The 17,328-nt window shown below is 32.3% G+C and overlaps 2 protein-coding genes across 4 annotated transcripts in view; one reads left to right on the top strand and one right to left on the bottom strand.

The window, feature by feature from the left end:
• LOC148610726 (uncharacterized) overlaps positions 1 to 17,328 on the top strand; it is a 56,457-nt gene that overhangs the window by 20,215 nt on the left and 18,914 nt on the right. The window lies entirely within an intron of this gene.
• On the bottom strand, positions 4,743 to 10,123 carry LOC148610727 (uncharacterized). Of its 2 annotated transcripts, none has more exons than XM_088596008.1 (3): positions 9,971 to 10,123; positions 8,286 to 9,231; positions 4,743 to 5,579 (listed from the first exon to the last, which is right to left on the bottom strand). In XM_088596008.1, exons 2-3 carry the CDS (start codon positions 8,603 to 8,605, stop codon positions 4,931 to 4,933), a joined length of 969 nt encoding a protein of 322 aa, XP_088452134.1. In that variant the 5' UTR covers positions 8,606 to 9,231; positions 9,971 to 10,123; the 3' UTR covers positions 4,743 to 4,930. The 2 variants fall into 2 exon arrangements, with proteins under 2 accessions (XP_088452134.1, XP_088452133.1); XM_088596007.1 differs by having other exon boundaries at positions 8,286 to 9,516; positions 9,971 to 10,105.

The raw sequence follows: 17,328 nt of genomic DNA on the forward strand, positions 1-17,328 counted from the left end.
AAATTATTTATTCTTGGAAAATATTTCTGGACTCCTGTAAAAAGAAATGGGAATTTCAGAGCTCTGCAATATAGCTGCAAGTAAACAAAGAACAGCTTAGGATAGTAATGTTTCTTTCTACTGTTGGCAAGTGGAGAATGAAGCACCCTTCTAATCTGTAGTTTTTTAATATTCCAGTGTTTTAACACGGTGTTTTGGTATAGTGCTTGCTGTCTCTGAGTTTCTGTTTAATGTGATGTAATAACTAAGAAAGGGGGCAGGCATATCATGTGCACAGCTGTTTACTTACCCTATGGTGTGCAGCAGAAGGAGGTTTTCAGATAAATCACAACATGTTGCTATAATTTATGAATGAAATATTACATGATAATTAAACCACCTTATCTTCATCTAGGTGTTATGTAATTCTTAGGATTTGAATAAAATTTTCTCTGTCATTTTCATAATTCTGAATGAAATATTTGCATATAGAGAAACTTTCAGCCAGTTTCAAATACATTGAAAGTAATCTGTGAAACTATGTTAAATTGACTGTCAAAGAGAAGTAAACAACAAAGTATTAAAAAAGATCATGTTGAATTTTAATTATGACATCTTTATAATCTACTTTCCTATTAGATTTACATATACATGTAAATATATCTGAAGTTGGTCATGGACGAGTAATCAAGGGAACCAAGGTTATAGCAGTAATCAAAAGAATGTAATACAGGGACAAAGACCAAACATGGAAAACAGACATACACAACAAAGAACATAAAATCATACATACAAAGTAACAAAAGTAAATGAGCAACTCGGACTCCACTAAAAACTGGGAGCATGGACCAGGTGCACCGGTAGGGTAAGCGTCCTCTGCTTTTCTAGAAACACTTGCTGAGTTGCTCATAAAAAGTCAAGTCCGGGGTAGACAAACGAGGAAAGAAAAACTGTGACCCGTTGAATAAATCAGTTTTCATGGTGCTGATGGATACACCATAACGATCCACGAGTTCATGATGACGACCATAAAACTTCTGTAGTGATGACCTCAATCTTGCAGCAACACAACCCTGTTCCAGAAGCCTATTTGTTAGAGTTCTAGCACGATACAAAGTCTGTGTAGTTCGGGCAAGCTCTGGTATAACGCATGAGTTGTGATATGAATACTCCATACGCAGGAGCCAAAGGGATGTTGCCACAGAAGAAAGGAAAGTTTACAATTCTGAATGAAAAGGCATCACGTTTGTCGTAAAGTTTGGTCAATAGTTTTCCTTTATCATCGATTTGTAAGTGTTGGTCAAGATATGAGGCTGACTTCACAGTGTCTGTAGTATCCTTTATCTCAAGTTCTATTGGGTAGATGCGATGTATCAAATCCCCGAAATTAGGATTGTTTATTGATAATACGTCATCTATATAGCGGAAACTGAGATTGAAGGATCTAGCCAAACGATATTCTTTCTTTCTGATCAGATCAGCTATAAAGTCAGCCTCATAAGATTGAAGGAATAGGTCAGCAATTAAAGGGGCATAATTTGTTCCCATTGGAATGCCAACCGTTTGTTGAAAAACACGTCCACCACACTGGACAAATATGTTGTCGATTAAAAATTCCAGCATTTTGTAAACATCTTCCTCTGTATATTTGGAAGATGATTTGGAATTATTTCTTACAAAGTATGAGGAATCTCTACCAAGAACTATATATTTGTATCTAGGTGTACCATCTTTTTTGGAAAAACAAAGATGTATAATGTTTTAAGTCGGGATTTTAACTGAATATTGGGAATAGAAGTATACAGTGTTGAAAAATCATAGATTTTAATGCTATTATATTCAGATAATAGTCTTGAACTGATTGTCCCCAAAAGATCTTTCGAATTTTTCAGGATCCACATTGAATTAATACCACTACGGGAGTAACAAATGTTGTGGTAGGACTGCAGACCCTCTTTGACAGTTGTGAGTATAGAAGTTAATGTTGGTCATGGAAAACAGCTATTTATAAGCATAAACCATATTGTCTGATTAATAAAAATCCTTTTCAAAATGTTTCAGTCTGAGGCCTTCTTCAGTTTAATTGCAAATTACAATCCCATTTAGAGGCATTAAATGCATTACATTGTATTCCAAAAATAATTTTGACATTTTTACACTGCAGCTTGACTTACCTCTATAGATAGCTTTAAGAGTAACTGATACAGTATGACTCATTTTTAGGAAAAACTCTCGAGAGTAACTGATACAGCACAGCTCAGCATTTAAAGAAAGCCTCATGAGATACTGTAATAGTGACTGGCATCCTGTTTAGCTAGATAATACTTGTTTTATTGGAAGTCAATCTTATCTCACTGAAATTTTCTTTTTAAGTTGTCCTTCCAATATGTCACTTGACTTTTTGAACAAAATATGATGGTTTTATCAATGAAATTTATACAGCTGTTTCGGTTTTTTTTTTTTTTCATAATGATTTTGCATCATTTGTATACAGGATACTGTGGGAAGTGTTCTACAGATTTGCTGTTACATTTAATGGTTCATTGCATAGTTCACAGTCAAACCTGTTTTCATCAATAATCTGATTTTAGAGACTATGATTAAAATATCCCCATGTAATTTCTCTGTTTATAAACCTGTCTTAGCAGAACATGGATTGCTTGAAAGGTCACTAAAGACTGGTTTGTCTGTAGACACGATACTGACTGTCAGCTTGGCTGATATGCTTGTTTGTGGCAGACCTGGTGAAATCATTTTTCAACCTGCTGGACCGAAATAATTTCTCTGATACAATTTAAATTTGTCTCGATTCTGACACACACCATCTTTAAACCGGAAGTTCCGGTTGAGGCATGTCTAATAAAAAAAAAACGTACTGGACATCTGGTCCAGAAATCACACAAATTTTACCGAACCAGCGGCTAAAAGTATCAGTTATGTCCAACGAATTTCGCCATGACTGTTGTGGACTGATATACCTGTGTGTGGACTGATATGCCCATGTGTGGGCTGACATGCTTGTATGTGAACTGATATGCCTGTGTGGGAGCTGATATGCTTGTTTTTGGGTAGTTTGTAGATTGTTAAAGATCAGTTTAAGAGTGGACCTTGGCGCCCACTTAAGCAATTGGAATTTTTTATATGTTATACGTTGTTGCATCAAAAATTTAAAAAGAATATTAGATAAATACTCATTGGTTATTGTCCCCTGTGACATGTTGTGAGGGGACATGGAAATGCCAGGCATCTGTCCATCTGTCTGTCTGTCCAACTGTCTACGTTTTCCTAACTTTCCTAACTTTTTTTGGAAAGGCTTTTACCAAATAAGTTTGTTTTTGGCCTTATTTTGAAGAGTTACAGATTAAGTTTGACCTTGGTTATGGTTGAATGATTTTTATGGAAGTTACGGCCCTTGGACTTGGAAAATTTTTGTGAATTTCCAGTTTTCTGCATTTTTTTTTTTTAATGCTTTTACCAATTGATTTTATATTTAGTATGTAGTCTTATCATGAAAAGTTACAGGTTAAGTTTTATTTTGGTTATGGTTGATTTATTTTTATGGAAGTTATGGCCCTTGGACTTAAAAATTTTAGTGTATAGAAAGTTTTTTTTTTTTTTTTTTGTTTGGGGACATTGGAATGCTGTTCTTTTATTTAATATTGTACAAGTGAATGTAATCAGGGCTTGATTGGGAGTGGGAAGTTGGAGAAATAAACAAAAATTTCTCCTTGTTTGTGTTCACTTCTCCCATTTGTCTATGATGGGGAGATTTTGTAGATTACAAAAATGTCAATATTGTTATATATTTAATAAACCTTTCAAAATTTTTTCCTTTTCTTTGATGTATATGTAATAGGCCCTGAATTATAATATTATTTTTCACATTTCTGGATCTTCCCGTTGTTTTTACACGTTCGTGAGTACTTCAAACTTTTGTTGTGTCTTGGTTATTTCACACACAAGTGAATTTGAGTGTAAATAAATATCTGCTTTTTTTCAGGTTGTTCTCTTTTCATTATTTTATAGAAGAAAAAAATATTCAGCTTTAATTTGTCACAAAACCTTTTTCCAAAAGTCTGAATAGTTAAAATAAATAGAGAGGTGAAACCCAACAAGTGAAAGGCTGACATTCAAATTAATAATTACTTAATAATTCATTAGAGACTTTTCCTAGAGGGATTTAATGCTGAATTGAATAAAAATTCTGTGTGAACATTGGTTAAATGACTCATGAATTTTGGTTTTAAAAAATGCAATACTTAGTATGTGTTTTTTCTAGTTTAGATTTTGTTTTTTTTTTTACTTTGGAGAAAAATCATATAAACCTGTTACTAATTCCTGTCATGAAAGCTATTTGTCAATAGTAAAAATAGCTACAAGAGAACATTTTAAATTCACGATTCATTACGGACTGTTCCCAGAGGGAATTTTACTCTGAATCGATTAAAATTGAATGGAAAAATTATGCAACATGTTTCAAAAGTTTATGAATGAAATATGAGACAGTCATCAATGAAATTAATATTTTCAACTTGAGATCAAAGAAATCATTTACAGAAATAGCTTAACTAAATACGTCTTTATTGTAGAAACATGTGGCAAACTTTGAATCTAGTAACAGTAATTAGTATGACATACATGTACAGTACCTTAGGGACATGACATACATGTATTTAGGGATTGTTAAAAAAAAGGGGGGATAAATTCAGGTTGTAGGTGGACTGTTGTGTAATATAGATGGCAGATTATAATTGATAAAGCTCTTTGATATGATTGATCATGACATATTTTATTTACTGGCTTCCTAACCATCCATGATACAAAAACAAATATATCTTAAAAAGAGTAATTATTGACCCCTGATTTCTACTAATACCCCCACAAAAATGAAGATGAAATACATGGAAAATTAAGAAAGATCAGACAGAGACACTTGTTAATGATATTTGTACTATCTGAGTATGTTGTTTAGATAATTTACTGCAGTGATTAGTACGACCACTTGCCAAGAAAAATGTCTTGAGCTTCCATTCCTGTCGGAGAAATTTTCACTCTGCGCCAAAAATTCATGTTTTGCCGAGTTTAAGCCTTTGTTGATAGTAGTACAATACGAAATAATCATCTCCAGAAGGTTTGATGGGTGAGATTTTTGCATACTTTCAAGTTTTTGCAGTTTTTGCATGTCTGCGCCATTCAAACTATTTGGCATTGAACCTGCCTGTTTTGTCGTCTGCAGTGCAGATCTAAACACAAACATTGTTATAACTTCCACATCAGTGTCACTGGAATGCATCAGTTTATTTAAAAGGACACTTTTTGTCAATTTCTCCAATGACTTTGTCAACTTTTGACTAATACTAGTAATATTCACTTTATTTTGATGAAGTTTTAATTTATTGTCACTGTTCTGTAAAACTTCATGGCTCTTTGAATTTAGTTGACTTTTGAAATGTTTTGATGAATTTGATTGGATGTCACACATTATGTTGATTTGAATGACCCAATCATGTCCAAGTTTATTTTGAACTGTTTCTATATTTGCCATTGTTTTACAATTTGTCAGCACTGTGTGAACACATAACAGCATCTTTTTATAATTTCTGAAAAAAAAATTATGCTTAGCATTAGGGCACAAGAGTACATCAAAATTGCATTATTTCTGCTCATGAATTTGAGGTTCTAACTTATAATGACATCAGATGATTTTTTACCCTGAAAATTAAATCATGCTATAGGCTGAGTTTGGTAGCTTTAGAATGTGCCTAGTAATCCTGCTCTGGTCATGTGACTAATGAAAGTTCTAACTTAGGTAATGTTACTGATATTCTAGGGAGTTTTTGGCAGCACCAATTTTGACCTCTGTACTGGCTTTGCTGGCATATTATTTACATAATAAATCATGTGCATTGCTCTGTATTTACAATTGTTACCGATGACTTACTGCCACATTAGTGTTTGAGAAGAAATATTAGAATCTTATGGAGATATAGTGTATGATATTATTTATACAGAGTTAAGAGTAAACTTCTGCCAATTGTGTGCCAGCCAGCAATAGTAAATGGAAAAACATTTCATATTCATTCATGAACTTAGGCCTACTAAAATAGATTCCAGGTTGTCATGGCTTCCCTCAGTCAATCTACTCTCATATATTTTTTTGACCATGAATAATATTTCAAGAACCCACATCACTTTTTGGAGGCATTAAAAGCTAAAAAGAAATGCCCCCCCCCCCCCCTCAAACCACTCATTGGTTTTCGTGAAAGAGCCTGAGAACATAGAATGAACTTTGATTTAACTGTTGTTTGTTGTGTGTCTTGTTTCTTTCTATGTGTCGGTATGATCATAGTTTGAGAATCGTTTCTGTTTTTTTCATAGCAAATTTCATAACATGATGTGATCTTTAATATATTTCAAATATTCTTTTCGATGAAGCCAAAGCAATTGAGCAAAAATGGAATGGTGATATTTGTCTGTCTCCATGCATGATAGAACAAACGGTAAATGATTGAGGCATGTTTTTATTTTTTGTCATTGGGTTCAGTCAATTTCAAAACTGTTACTTAAAATTTGGTACAGTAAAGAAAAAGAAAATAAAAATATTACTTAAGGAAGTTTTTTTCTCACTAATGAGTTTTTAATTTCCATAGAGTTACTATATTATATGTTTTCAGTGATAAGCCATCCTCTTTCTAAACATGCCCAAGCATTTACTTAATGATATTTTAAATTATACCAATAGCTTTTTAATTTAAAAAAAAAAAAAAGACATATTTAAAGGGCATATTGACAGTAGGCATTACAATGAGTTATAAATAAGTTAAAATGATATGGCTGATGATGAACACTTGTTTATTGTTTGTGCTCCTCATGTAATAATTAAAGGATTATGTTACAACATCAGCTTGTAGATGTAGATTGTTATTTCATCCACAGTTGTTGTATAAAATGTCACTTTGACTTTTGTCAACCCTCGCTAACCATCTGTCACGCCTCATTTGCATAAATGGATAGAGATTAGAGAATTTGTCTTCATTACCTTTTAGTTAGTTAGTTGTAATATTGTAGAGATGCTTGTTTCCGTGAAGTTTATCTTAATTTCTATGATGTCAGTGGTTAGTACATACAGGATTCTGCTTGGGCTTCAATGTAAATACTTTAAATCACCTTCTGATATACATTATTTACTTCTTCTGATATACATTATTTCTTGGCAGTGATTGGGATTAGAGGGGGCCTTGCACCATTTATCATATTCCAGCTGAAAATGTCCCTTTCAAATCAGAAATTATTACTAAGAGTGTTATAGAATGACCCATTTGAATTCTGAAGATCATAAAATATGGTAGTAGTCTTGCTAATGATTCTAATGTATCTGTGTAGTTCTTTGAAAGGATGCATGGAATTGTAACACAATATTTTACATATGGAAATATCATCTTTTATCATAAATATCAAGAAAATAAAACCATGTCTGAAATAGAAAAGTTCAAGGCTCTTTTCACAATGTGAAGTAATAGATTTTACTATTGAAAAATACTTTGATCCTATTTAGATCCGTTTCTTTTTAATAAATAGCTTCGATTTTCTTATTTCACTCACTTATCATGGGATTAATTTCTCATAATTCCTTCCTCATTCTCATGTCATAAGGCCTTAATTTATAATTTTACATTATTTTCCAAAAATAATAATGGAAAGAGGTGATGTTACGGTCATTTCATTAATTGACAAGGGATTATAATTAAGATGGAGTAGGGATCTATTTTTATTCTGTCTTTTGTCTGCTTTAACATGTTTTAACATTGTCATAATTTTCATTATATTTATGCAGAGAGTTGCTTTTAAAGCCATATTGGTGTAATCTTATTATTGTCATGTGTTATTAGAGTCTTGAGTACTTAATGTACATCTATTTTTGTGTTAGTCTCAGGAATGCTCAGATCCCTAAGTATGAATGGAAGATAGTAAGAATGGCTTCAAAGAATAAATGTAAGAGCTTAGCTTAATAAAATCATGCCTCAAAGATTTATATTAATCTAAAGTCTTGGAATAAACTTAACTGAGCAAGTGATTAGATAAAACTGATTAGATTTGGGTTTGTGGAGCCAGGCCAGAATAGGTGCTTTCAACACTGCTTTCCTCATCTGAAAAACTCCTTTATTTCTAAGCTCATTATTGTATGTACTCCATCTATTGGCATTCTCTTGGGCTGAAGACTTTTCTTGATATTCTGTCTTTTGTTTTTAATATATTGTCTTTTAGACATAATGTTGTTAAGGATGAAAGTTGATAAGTTTACTTACTTGCAAACATGTTGTACAAATATATGATGTAGAAATGGGTCCCTGGGTACTATCTTAGTATACTGGTCAATATGTGGTGTGAAACTATCCATACATGTGTCTATATGTTTGGGAAAACTCTGGTCACATTGTCGAGGTGGTTGTTTGTTAACACGGTAATTTATGGACATTGTTCCTGCTATTATACTACACCATAGAAGGATAGAAGAATATAAAATCATGTTACTCCACGGTGCCAGGGAGTAAATGTTTAAGTCTTGTGTGGTGGATTTATCACAGCAGGATGTAACATTCAATAATTTTATTTTCACTTTGGTCATGTATTTCAACAAGTCTGTGCTTTCGGAACTCTTTCTCTTCACATCAAATCATTGCTTTCCAAGTTATGAAATATTAAGTGCAACGACTGGTTGAAATATTGCATTTGCAGTGAGTTCAGCAAAATTTATATCCTTATATGTTTTAACAATATCCCATAAATTTTACAACAGCTTGTTGGTCTGTGTGTGTGTGTGTGTTTTTTTTTTCTCTCCTTATGTTACTAGCACAAGCTGTGTGTCAAAGATGGTTAATGTAACTTTATATTCTCACAGATCTGTGTTTAACTGCTATCCAATTATATGTCCAATAGATAGGGTATATTTTGATTCTCAGCAGAAAAGTTTGAATGTTCCTGGACCTGACGTGTCAATTTTAACAAAGACCACTGGAAATCCTGTATGTTGTTGACCACTAAATATAATAACTGATCTGCTTTATGTTTTTAAAGTGTCCTCATTTGATCATTCTAATAATGTATCCATTTAGAATTGATGTGAACTCCTGTATCAGAATCGTTATATTGCTCTGTATCAATGCGTTGACAGTTCACATCACTTTGGGTATCTCTAATCTAATGGTGCTATTGTTTCATACGATTCTTAATGAATATCAGCTATTTTCATCGCTATCAACAACAAAGAATGGCACAGATAGTAATCTACTGTAAAAATCTAAATTATCGCCAGGTAAATAACAATATTGGCGGTTTGATTTTTTTGACTGTGTTGATGGGTTATCTCAATTCAAATGAAGTTCTAGAATAACTTGTCAAAATTTCTCACAATTCAGGTCAAATTTTGAAAAGAACTGTAAAAATCTTGTTATTTTATGTGAAGTTTGTAGCAGATTGATGATTAGGGATTAGTAGTGCATGTTTTGTTGATCAACAATAAATAAATCTGGCCTGACCCTGTAAATAATAATATTTATCTATCTATAAAGGTGCCAAGTACTTAATAATGTATGTTTTTGTAGATGAATTATTTACCTGTATAATTATTAAATTGACGATTTATTATTAATAGAAATCTTCATTACTTATATTTAATCTATTTAGCATTATTCTGATAAAAGAAAACTCATACTAAATTTCTTTTTAAAAATTATGTCTAGCAATGTTTATTTGACATGTCTTCTCCTTAATCTAAAAGTCTGACCTGCATTCGAAACTTATCCTTACCAAAAAACTAGATGTTGCATAAAACTAACTGTGAATTGTGAAACTCTAGAAAAAATTTCAGCATTTACCTATATACATTTGTATTTTCCTTAATAATTATTATGATGTCTTAACAAATTGGTTATCTAAAACAAACACTTTTATTAAATGAAAAAAAGAATGAAAAATTATCCTTTATACTTACATTTGTTATTCGAATTATGAAAATATATAAGTACCAAGTTCTCCCAACTACCACTACTTTCTTTGTGCTCTTCCACTGAAGAACTGACAGTTACATGCAGTTTCTCCCTGTTTAAATTCCATGTGTGATATTGATCAATTTTATCAATGGATCATGGCTATATTTAGATGGGGACATCCCACATTCGATTATTTTCATTGTTAATATAATTTTTTGATGCAGGAGCTTTTGAAGAATATTTAATTTTGGCTATTACCATGTTTTCTTTAATGAAACATGTTGGCAGAAGAAAAAAACAGGTTGTCAAAAATAGTTTTAATTGTTTACTTAAATTTAAGCAGACTAAATATTTCCCTAGTTTTTTTGGAATATTTCATTCATGGTTTTTGAAGTGCATACGTAAATGATAACGATTGCCTTAGAAAGAGGAAAGTCATACTAAAGATTACATTGATTATTGTAAAATTAGACCATTGATAAAATGTTATGAGAAAAAAATATTTGAACAGGAAATAGATGAAACGATATTGTCAATTACCCCGATACTCACTGTGGAAGCAGATGTTGAATTAAAAGATATAATCTTCAAGTTTCATAAATGATTGTAATAAGTTGTAAACTGTAGAAATTAAATTTTTTGGGGTCCTGATAATGTTTTTTGCTCTGATGGTTCATGTATTAAGGTTGGTTGGAACCCATGAAATCCCTGCTTAAGGTATGAGATAAGAGGAGTGCAATTGACTGAATGCATTATTTGTTTCTGCAACATAATTTTCATTAAAAAAAATATGTTAAGAAAAAATACCATCATGCATATCATATTCCATTTTTTATATAATTTACTTGGCTAGAGTTTTGCTAACTAAGGATAGTGGCCTTGAAAACTTGTGTAGGTGTCGCAATTGCAACATTTTTGTCAATGTGTTGCAAGATGTTGAATGGAACAGGTGGAAATGGACTGGAGAAATGAGAATATGACATAGGAAAGTGGGTGTGGCCTGGATGTCATGGGCCGTCTCTGCAGGATCCTAATCTTGTTTGTCACATGTTTTGTTCAGCTGAGCACTAATGATGTCAGTTCTAATTAAATTATTGCACCTTAATAGGGGCTTTTAGGCTGTTTCAAGCTTTAGTCAGCTGTCATAAACAATCGGGAGCCCTAGTGAGACATTGTATTGACTTGTAATGGATTGGTATTTAGACCAAGGGTAATGTTTGTCTAAAGTATTAAGTAGGGGTGTTGAAAGTCCTGCCATGTTTTGTTGGGGGACAATACTTGTCAAGGAGTGAAACATTGCATTTTGTTGTTGAAGCATACAAAATTCAAGATAAAATGAATGTTAAAGTTTAAATTTAAAAATACTTCGGCTGATCACGAAAATTATTAGAGGAAGAGTCTGGGCTATTTTTTGCTCTTTTTGCCCTAATTTTGCACAAAACTAACTTCTGAAATGCCTCTTATTTAAGTCTCAATAACCAATAAAATGCACTTAGAAGAGTTTGGCTTCCTGTTTGGAACTATTGAATTATATATCATGTGATTAAATTCAAGGTTACAATTTTGTGAAATGACTAATTCTTATTATGTGCCAAATTATCTATAACTTTATAGCCCATTTTGTTTGCAGAATGTGAGAATTGAATTTCTATTACTAATTCACATACAACTGTGATTCTTTGAATTATTTTCTAATCATAGCTTCTAAGTATTTAGTCATGAATCCTTGCTTAAGTGTTTTAAGAGGACATATTTGAGTACTAGTGCACTCTGTCCTGGCTTCATATTTTTTGTGGGTGGTTGGGGAGGGGTCAATCTTACTCATTATCTCAATTTGTTATATTTTTGTTTCATGTTGCATTTCTTTTGTCACTGATTTCCCAGTCTTTTGTCTTTTTAAGTTAAAGAGTGACATTATTGTATATAAGTGTTCTATGGTAATCCTCAGTGTTTTACCTGATAAAATTGGTAGAAAGGATTGTATTTAATTAGAAATTGTATGGAAGTAAAGTTGGTCCCTGTATAATTCTGTAGTTTAGAGCTTAAGGCCTAAATTTTACTTCAGAAGCTCACTAATGACACAAGAGTACTCACTTATGACTGGTTCACTAATTATATGTATGGTCTGATTGTCACGATATTTAGTTCCGTTGTAGAAGCCATAGTCCCTTGTTATTGTTAATAGCAAATCCCTGAACACTGCTTGTAGCAGTTAAAGTTACTAGGTTACAGGGGTCAGTTGTCATCGAGTAATGCCAGTCAATAATTCATTCATAAATTAGTCACATTGTCCAAACCATCTCATTGTTTGTTTAAAGTCGACAGGTGAATTAATGACCAATAGTATAACAAATATTGTCCATTAGGTCCCACTGAGCAGGATTCAGACCAAAAGTTAGATTGATTAGGTCCCACTGAGCAGGATTCAGACCAAAAGTTAGATTGATAGTCTTGTTAAGTGCAATTTTTTTTTAATGAAATCCAATGTTTGTGGTCCCTCTGGCTTGAAAATAAACTAGATTGTTGTTTCTTGCATTGTTGAGGAATTTTTATTGTTGGTAATTTTGTGGGTGAAGTGGTGAAGATATCGTTTGTTGTGATTTGGTTGACGTTTTTGTGTTTGTATCTTCAATATTAACACTGATAACTACATGTAGCAGCACTGGATAATATGTCACTAATCATTATCTGTCTGATGTAAAAATATTTCTAAACATCTAATGTAATAGTGTTCTTCACATTTCAGGGGTTTTCCTGACTTTAGACTATTATGGGTCCATTTTATATAGGAGCTTATAGAAATAGTCAGGATTTCAATGGCCCATTTGGAAAAAAGATGGACCCTTGCAAAATTTCTTTTGGCCAGAAACCTCTATAACTGTCATAAGGGGAAAAAAAACAGTTTATTTTGGTGCCTTGTCAAAGGGCCCTGTCAAATAAATGACCAGTTTAATTCTATCTCTGCATATTTTCCCATAAAATTGAAAGGGCCCATCCCAGGATAATTCCTGTAATTATTTACAAATGTGCACTTTTTGCTTAAGGCAATTTAGTATAACTGACTGTAGTTTGTTTAAACAACTTTTTAAGTTGTATACAGGTTTGTCTGGCTATGGTCTGTTTAGATAGGTCACTATCTGGCTATGGTCTGTTTAGAAAGGTCTCTGTCTGGTTATGGTCAGATTTTATAGGTCACTGTTTGGATATTGTCTGTTTAGGCAGGTCACTGTTTGGCTATGGTCTGTTTAGACAGGTCATTGTCTGGCTATGGTCTGTTTAGACAGGTCACTGTTTGGCTATGGTCTGTTTAGACAGGTCACTGTCTGGCTGTAGACTGTTTACACAGGCCAATGTCTGGCTATGGTCTGTTTAGACAGGTAACTGTTTGGCTATGGTGAAATTTTACAGGTCACTGTCTGGCTATGATCAGTAAGATGAGTCACTGTCTGGCTATGAACTGTTTAGACAGGTCACTGTCTGGCTATGGACTGTTTAGACAGGTTACTGTCTGGCTATGGACTGTTTAGACAGTTTAGTCTTGTTTTAGTCGGGTACTAATTTATTCAGGATCCAGGTTTTCACAGAACACTTTCTATACAATTTTCATTTGTGTGGTGGCAGACTTTAATACTGCTATTAATGATTTTAATAAAAGAAAAAAACTTTAAAATCTAAACCTGGATATCTATTGATAATACAAGACCATATATTCTGATGAAAAGAAAAATAGGTGATAAACTGGTTATTTTTTTTTTGCTTTAGAAAATGAATAATGAATCCAGTAGTTTCCAAATTTACAGGGAATTGAATTATTTCAAGTAGATCTGATGGCCTAATAATAAAGTGATTATCAGAGAAGTCAGATGAATTTGTGGGGACAGGAAAGTATTAGAATTTTATATTCGGGTAACAATTTCATATAAAATAATATTTGCTTCATGAATATTTTATTCAACAATTAAAGGGAAATATTTTAGTTTTTATCCTGCTGTGAAATTGTTCTTGTTGTCTAAAGGTCAATTGTAACTAAGGTAGGCAGCCCTGCATCAAGTTGGCAGTGTTCAAAGCAAAGTGTTTCAGAATTAGCATTGTTACATGTAATTTTATACTGTTTTATTATTCCTACATTCCTGTTCATTAGTACATTACTGTCCATCAAACAGAAAAACAATGAGAAATTAATCGGAGAAAATGAGACTTTGAATTGTTTGAAGAACTGAGTTTGATGTCAGTTTCATCTATAACCGATATTTCTCCCCCACATGTATTAATTAACATTCAAAACGTGGCATTTTGGTGTCAGCTATCTTTCAATATTTTTATATCCTGCATTGTGTGAGAACAAATCAAATAATGTAATTATTATTTTTCATAAAAATTCTCCACAATAGAAAATCAAATAAACAATATTACATTGGTAATAAAAACTTGGACACATTGGTGGTATCATATTTATTGAGATATTGAATCTTTTCTCCCACATTTGTGAATCCAAGTTCTCTATTATCAACATTGGTGCCTGGAAACTATTTAGTGCATCTATGTCATATCTTATTGAGAAACAGGCTGGCCATTTTATCTTTACCTTATAATGGATTTTGAAAATGATTTTAAGTATGCTGAAATGTATCCACCAGGATTCAAATTTTTTTTTAAGAGTTGGAGGTCCTGGATTATTCCAAATGATGGGTTCACTTGAGGGAAATCAGTGGTCTGTAATCAAGATCCAGGACCAAGGTAACCCTAGGTAATAAATTAATAGTCCTGGACAGGGGTTCAAATGAATGTTTGTCTGAGAACTGGGATGCTCACTTTCTGATATATGAGACCATTGAAATATCATTAACTGATGTCCCGGACCTACCATATTGTAAATTTATTTTCTCTTTCTTCTTGTGGACCTTTCGTTTAGAATGCAAAAAAAAGTCCTTTCACTCTTGATAGGAAATATGAACATCTGATCGGGACCTTGGACCACTAACTTAAACCCCTGTATTCTAATGTGTTTTCTATCCATACTGTACTAAGTTTAACTACCCCTGTTATTGACTGTCCATTTTTATTAGCTCACATGGTGTCAGTTGTTGTTGTCAATCCTCATTAACATTTTCCAAAAATCTTTTTGTCTGACATCACTGGACCAATTAGAACCAAACTTGGTATGGCTGTTCCTTATGGTATTCTGCCCAGAACTGACGAAGGGATTTTTATTTTTTTTTGCTGTAGACAAACATGGCTGATATAACTAAAAGGAGAGCATAGGATTCTGTCACTATTTTGTTTTACAAAAAGGAGAAAGCTGAGATTTCTTATGCTCTTCAGATCTATCTGCGTTGCAAGTTTCAAGTTAAGCTTATGACCCATGAAAGAGTTATTCACCATTTTTTGTGCAATTTCTTGGTTATTAACTTTAAGAAATATTGCAGTTAGCTTTTATAAAGAGAACATGGGAATTTTTTACATTTTTTTACAACTTTTTTTTTTTATACTATTTCTAAAAATTTTCCCCTTACATAATTGGAACTAAGTTAGGGATGAATATTCCCATCCAGAACTGATGTAGAGATTTATGATCTGTTGACAAACATGGCCATTGTTACTGAAAATAGACTTGAAGAGTGGAAACAAGATTTTTGCAAATACACTATATCTCTTTAACCATTTGAATCAGACGAATTGTGACATCAATAAAATGTTCAGCAAGATGAAATCTATCCATTGTGATATTTTTGGTGAAATTCTATTGACCCTTATTGGAATTATTGTCTCTATTTTGTTTTTTGGCATTTCTTATTGCCATATCAATATTTTCATTTTTAAAACAACTCCTGAAATCTCTTGTGTCAATGTTTTGAAACTTTAAAGGGATGTTAACCTTATTGCTCTTTACTAAATAATTAAATTTTTGTCTGGCTCAAATGATTCAGCAGGTTATAGGAAAGATATTAGTGTAGGGACCTCTTTTAATTGATGAAATATTGTTCCAAATGATACAACTAGATGATTAAAGAAATTAAAGCTCTTTAGAGCTTACAGTTTTATATGCTAACAAAACTGTGCAAGAAATTGTGTTCTCTTAATGGCAAAATAAAAGTAGCAAGATTTGCCCGCCAGCCTCTAATTTTGTAAAATGTTGGATGAGAATCTAGGAACTTTTTATGATGGCCTAAATTAAAACTTTTGAATAACGATTGTTTTGTGTGTGGTTGGTGTTCTGTGCCTTCTGGACATTTTTGTGTTATATCTTAAGTGAAAGTTATCTAAAGAGGTAAACAAATATATATATCATGTCTTTCATACAGAAATGATTTGTTTTCACATTCTAAGAGTAGAAGATAAACTTTTTATTCTGTATCTTTCATTTACTATTTTAAAAGTTTTTGGCCAATTACTCAAAGTCAACTTCTGATGAATTTTGTGATGATGACACATTAAAGTTGTGTATGAAATGTGTTGACATTGGGGATAATATATTGAAGTGGGAAAGGGTTAAAATATTGCTATCTGATAACATTTCGATACAGGAAACAACCTTTTAATACATTTTTATTGAAATAGAGAAAATTTGTAAAATAATTATGAGAGAGGAGATAAAAAATTGAGTTTGATTGAACTATTGCACCTGGATGTGAGGCATTATAGTATAGCTTTTACTTTGAAAGCAGATAATGAAATAACCAGTTTTCATGTTTGAGGAGCAACTGGTTAATAGTTTTAAGGTATATGCCCATAATATTCAGAAATAAATCTTTAAAAAAAAGAAAGAAAGCAGCTGCATACTGAAATGTGCTAAGAAAGCATTTCAAAAGTCAAGAGCCAGTAAAACTGAGTCTGTTGAGATTTGCCAATGAATTAAGTTATATGATAAGTTCAATGGAAGGCTGTAATTGGTGACTATAATATGTTGCAATTGTATCAAGCTATTTATTGAAATCAGAAAATGACATGATGCCTTTATTTGTGTCAAATTACTGGGCATTCAGATCTAAGGATATAGTCCACAATAGAACTCTGTCACACTTTCTCCTCACCTTATAGTACTGCTGAATGTTACCTCACAAGGCAGTTTTCTTGTTTTTTACAACTACAAGCTGTTAAGTAGTATGTAATACAACAAGGATGTCCTTTAGACCTTGTATAATGTTACGATATTATATCACATTTTCAGAATTTTCCTATGTGACATTTATATATTCTTTCCTGATTGGTTACAGTTGTTTTAAATCTTCCTGCTTTGTTTTTACAAACTGTCAATACTTTTTTTTTCTTGGAAAACAAAAACAGAATATTATATTATGATCTTCAATCAATATTTAAATCACTGTTATATAGGTTATATGACTTCTTATCTTGTGGTTCA

The sequence above is a fragment of the Perna viridis genome, chromosome 8, assembly GCF_037379345.1.
Source record: "Perna viridis isolate PV_CMFRI_1.1 ecotype Kerala chromosome 8, ASM3737934v1, whole genome shotgun sequence".
NCBI lineage: Eukaryota > Metazoa > Mollusca > Bivalvia > Mytilida > Mytilidae > Perna > Perna viridis.

Bases quoted from the DNA above. Each gene is read 5' to 3' on its own strand.
- LOC148610727 (XM_088596008.1), bottom strand. From the start codon at position 8,605: ATGACCAAAGTGAAAATAAAATTATTGAATGTTACATCCTGCTGTGAT. The intron at 5,580-8,285 runs GTAAGTAAACTT...TTTTTTTTTCAG, and splicing joins TTTGTACAACATGTTTGCAA to AAATTATAAAAAGATGCTGT.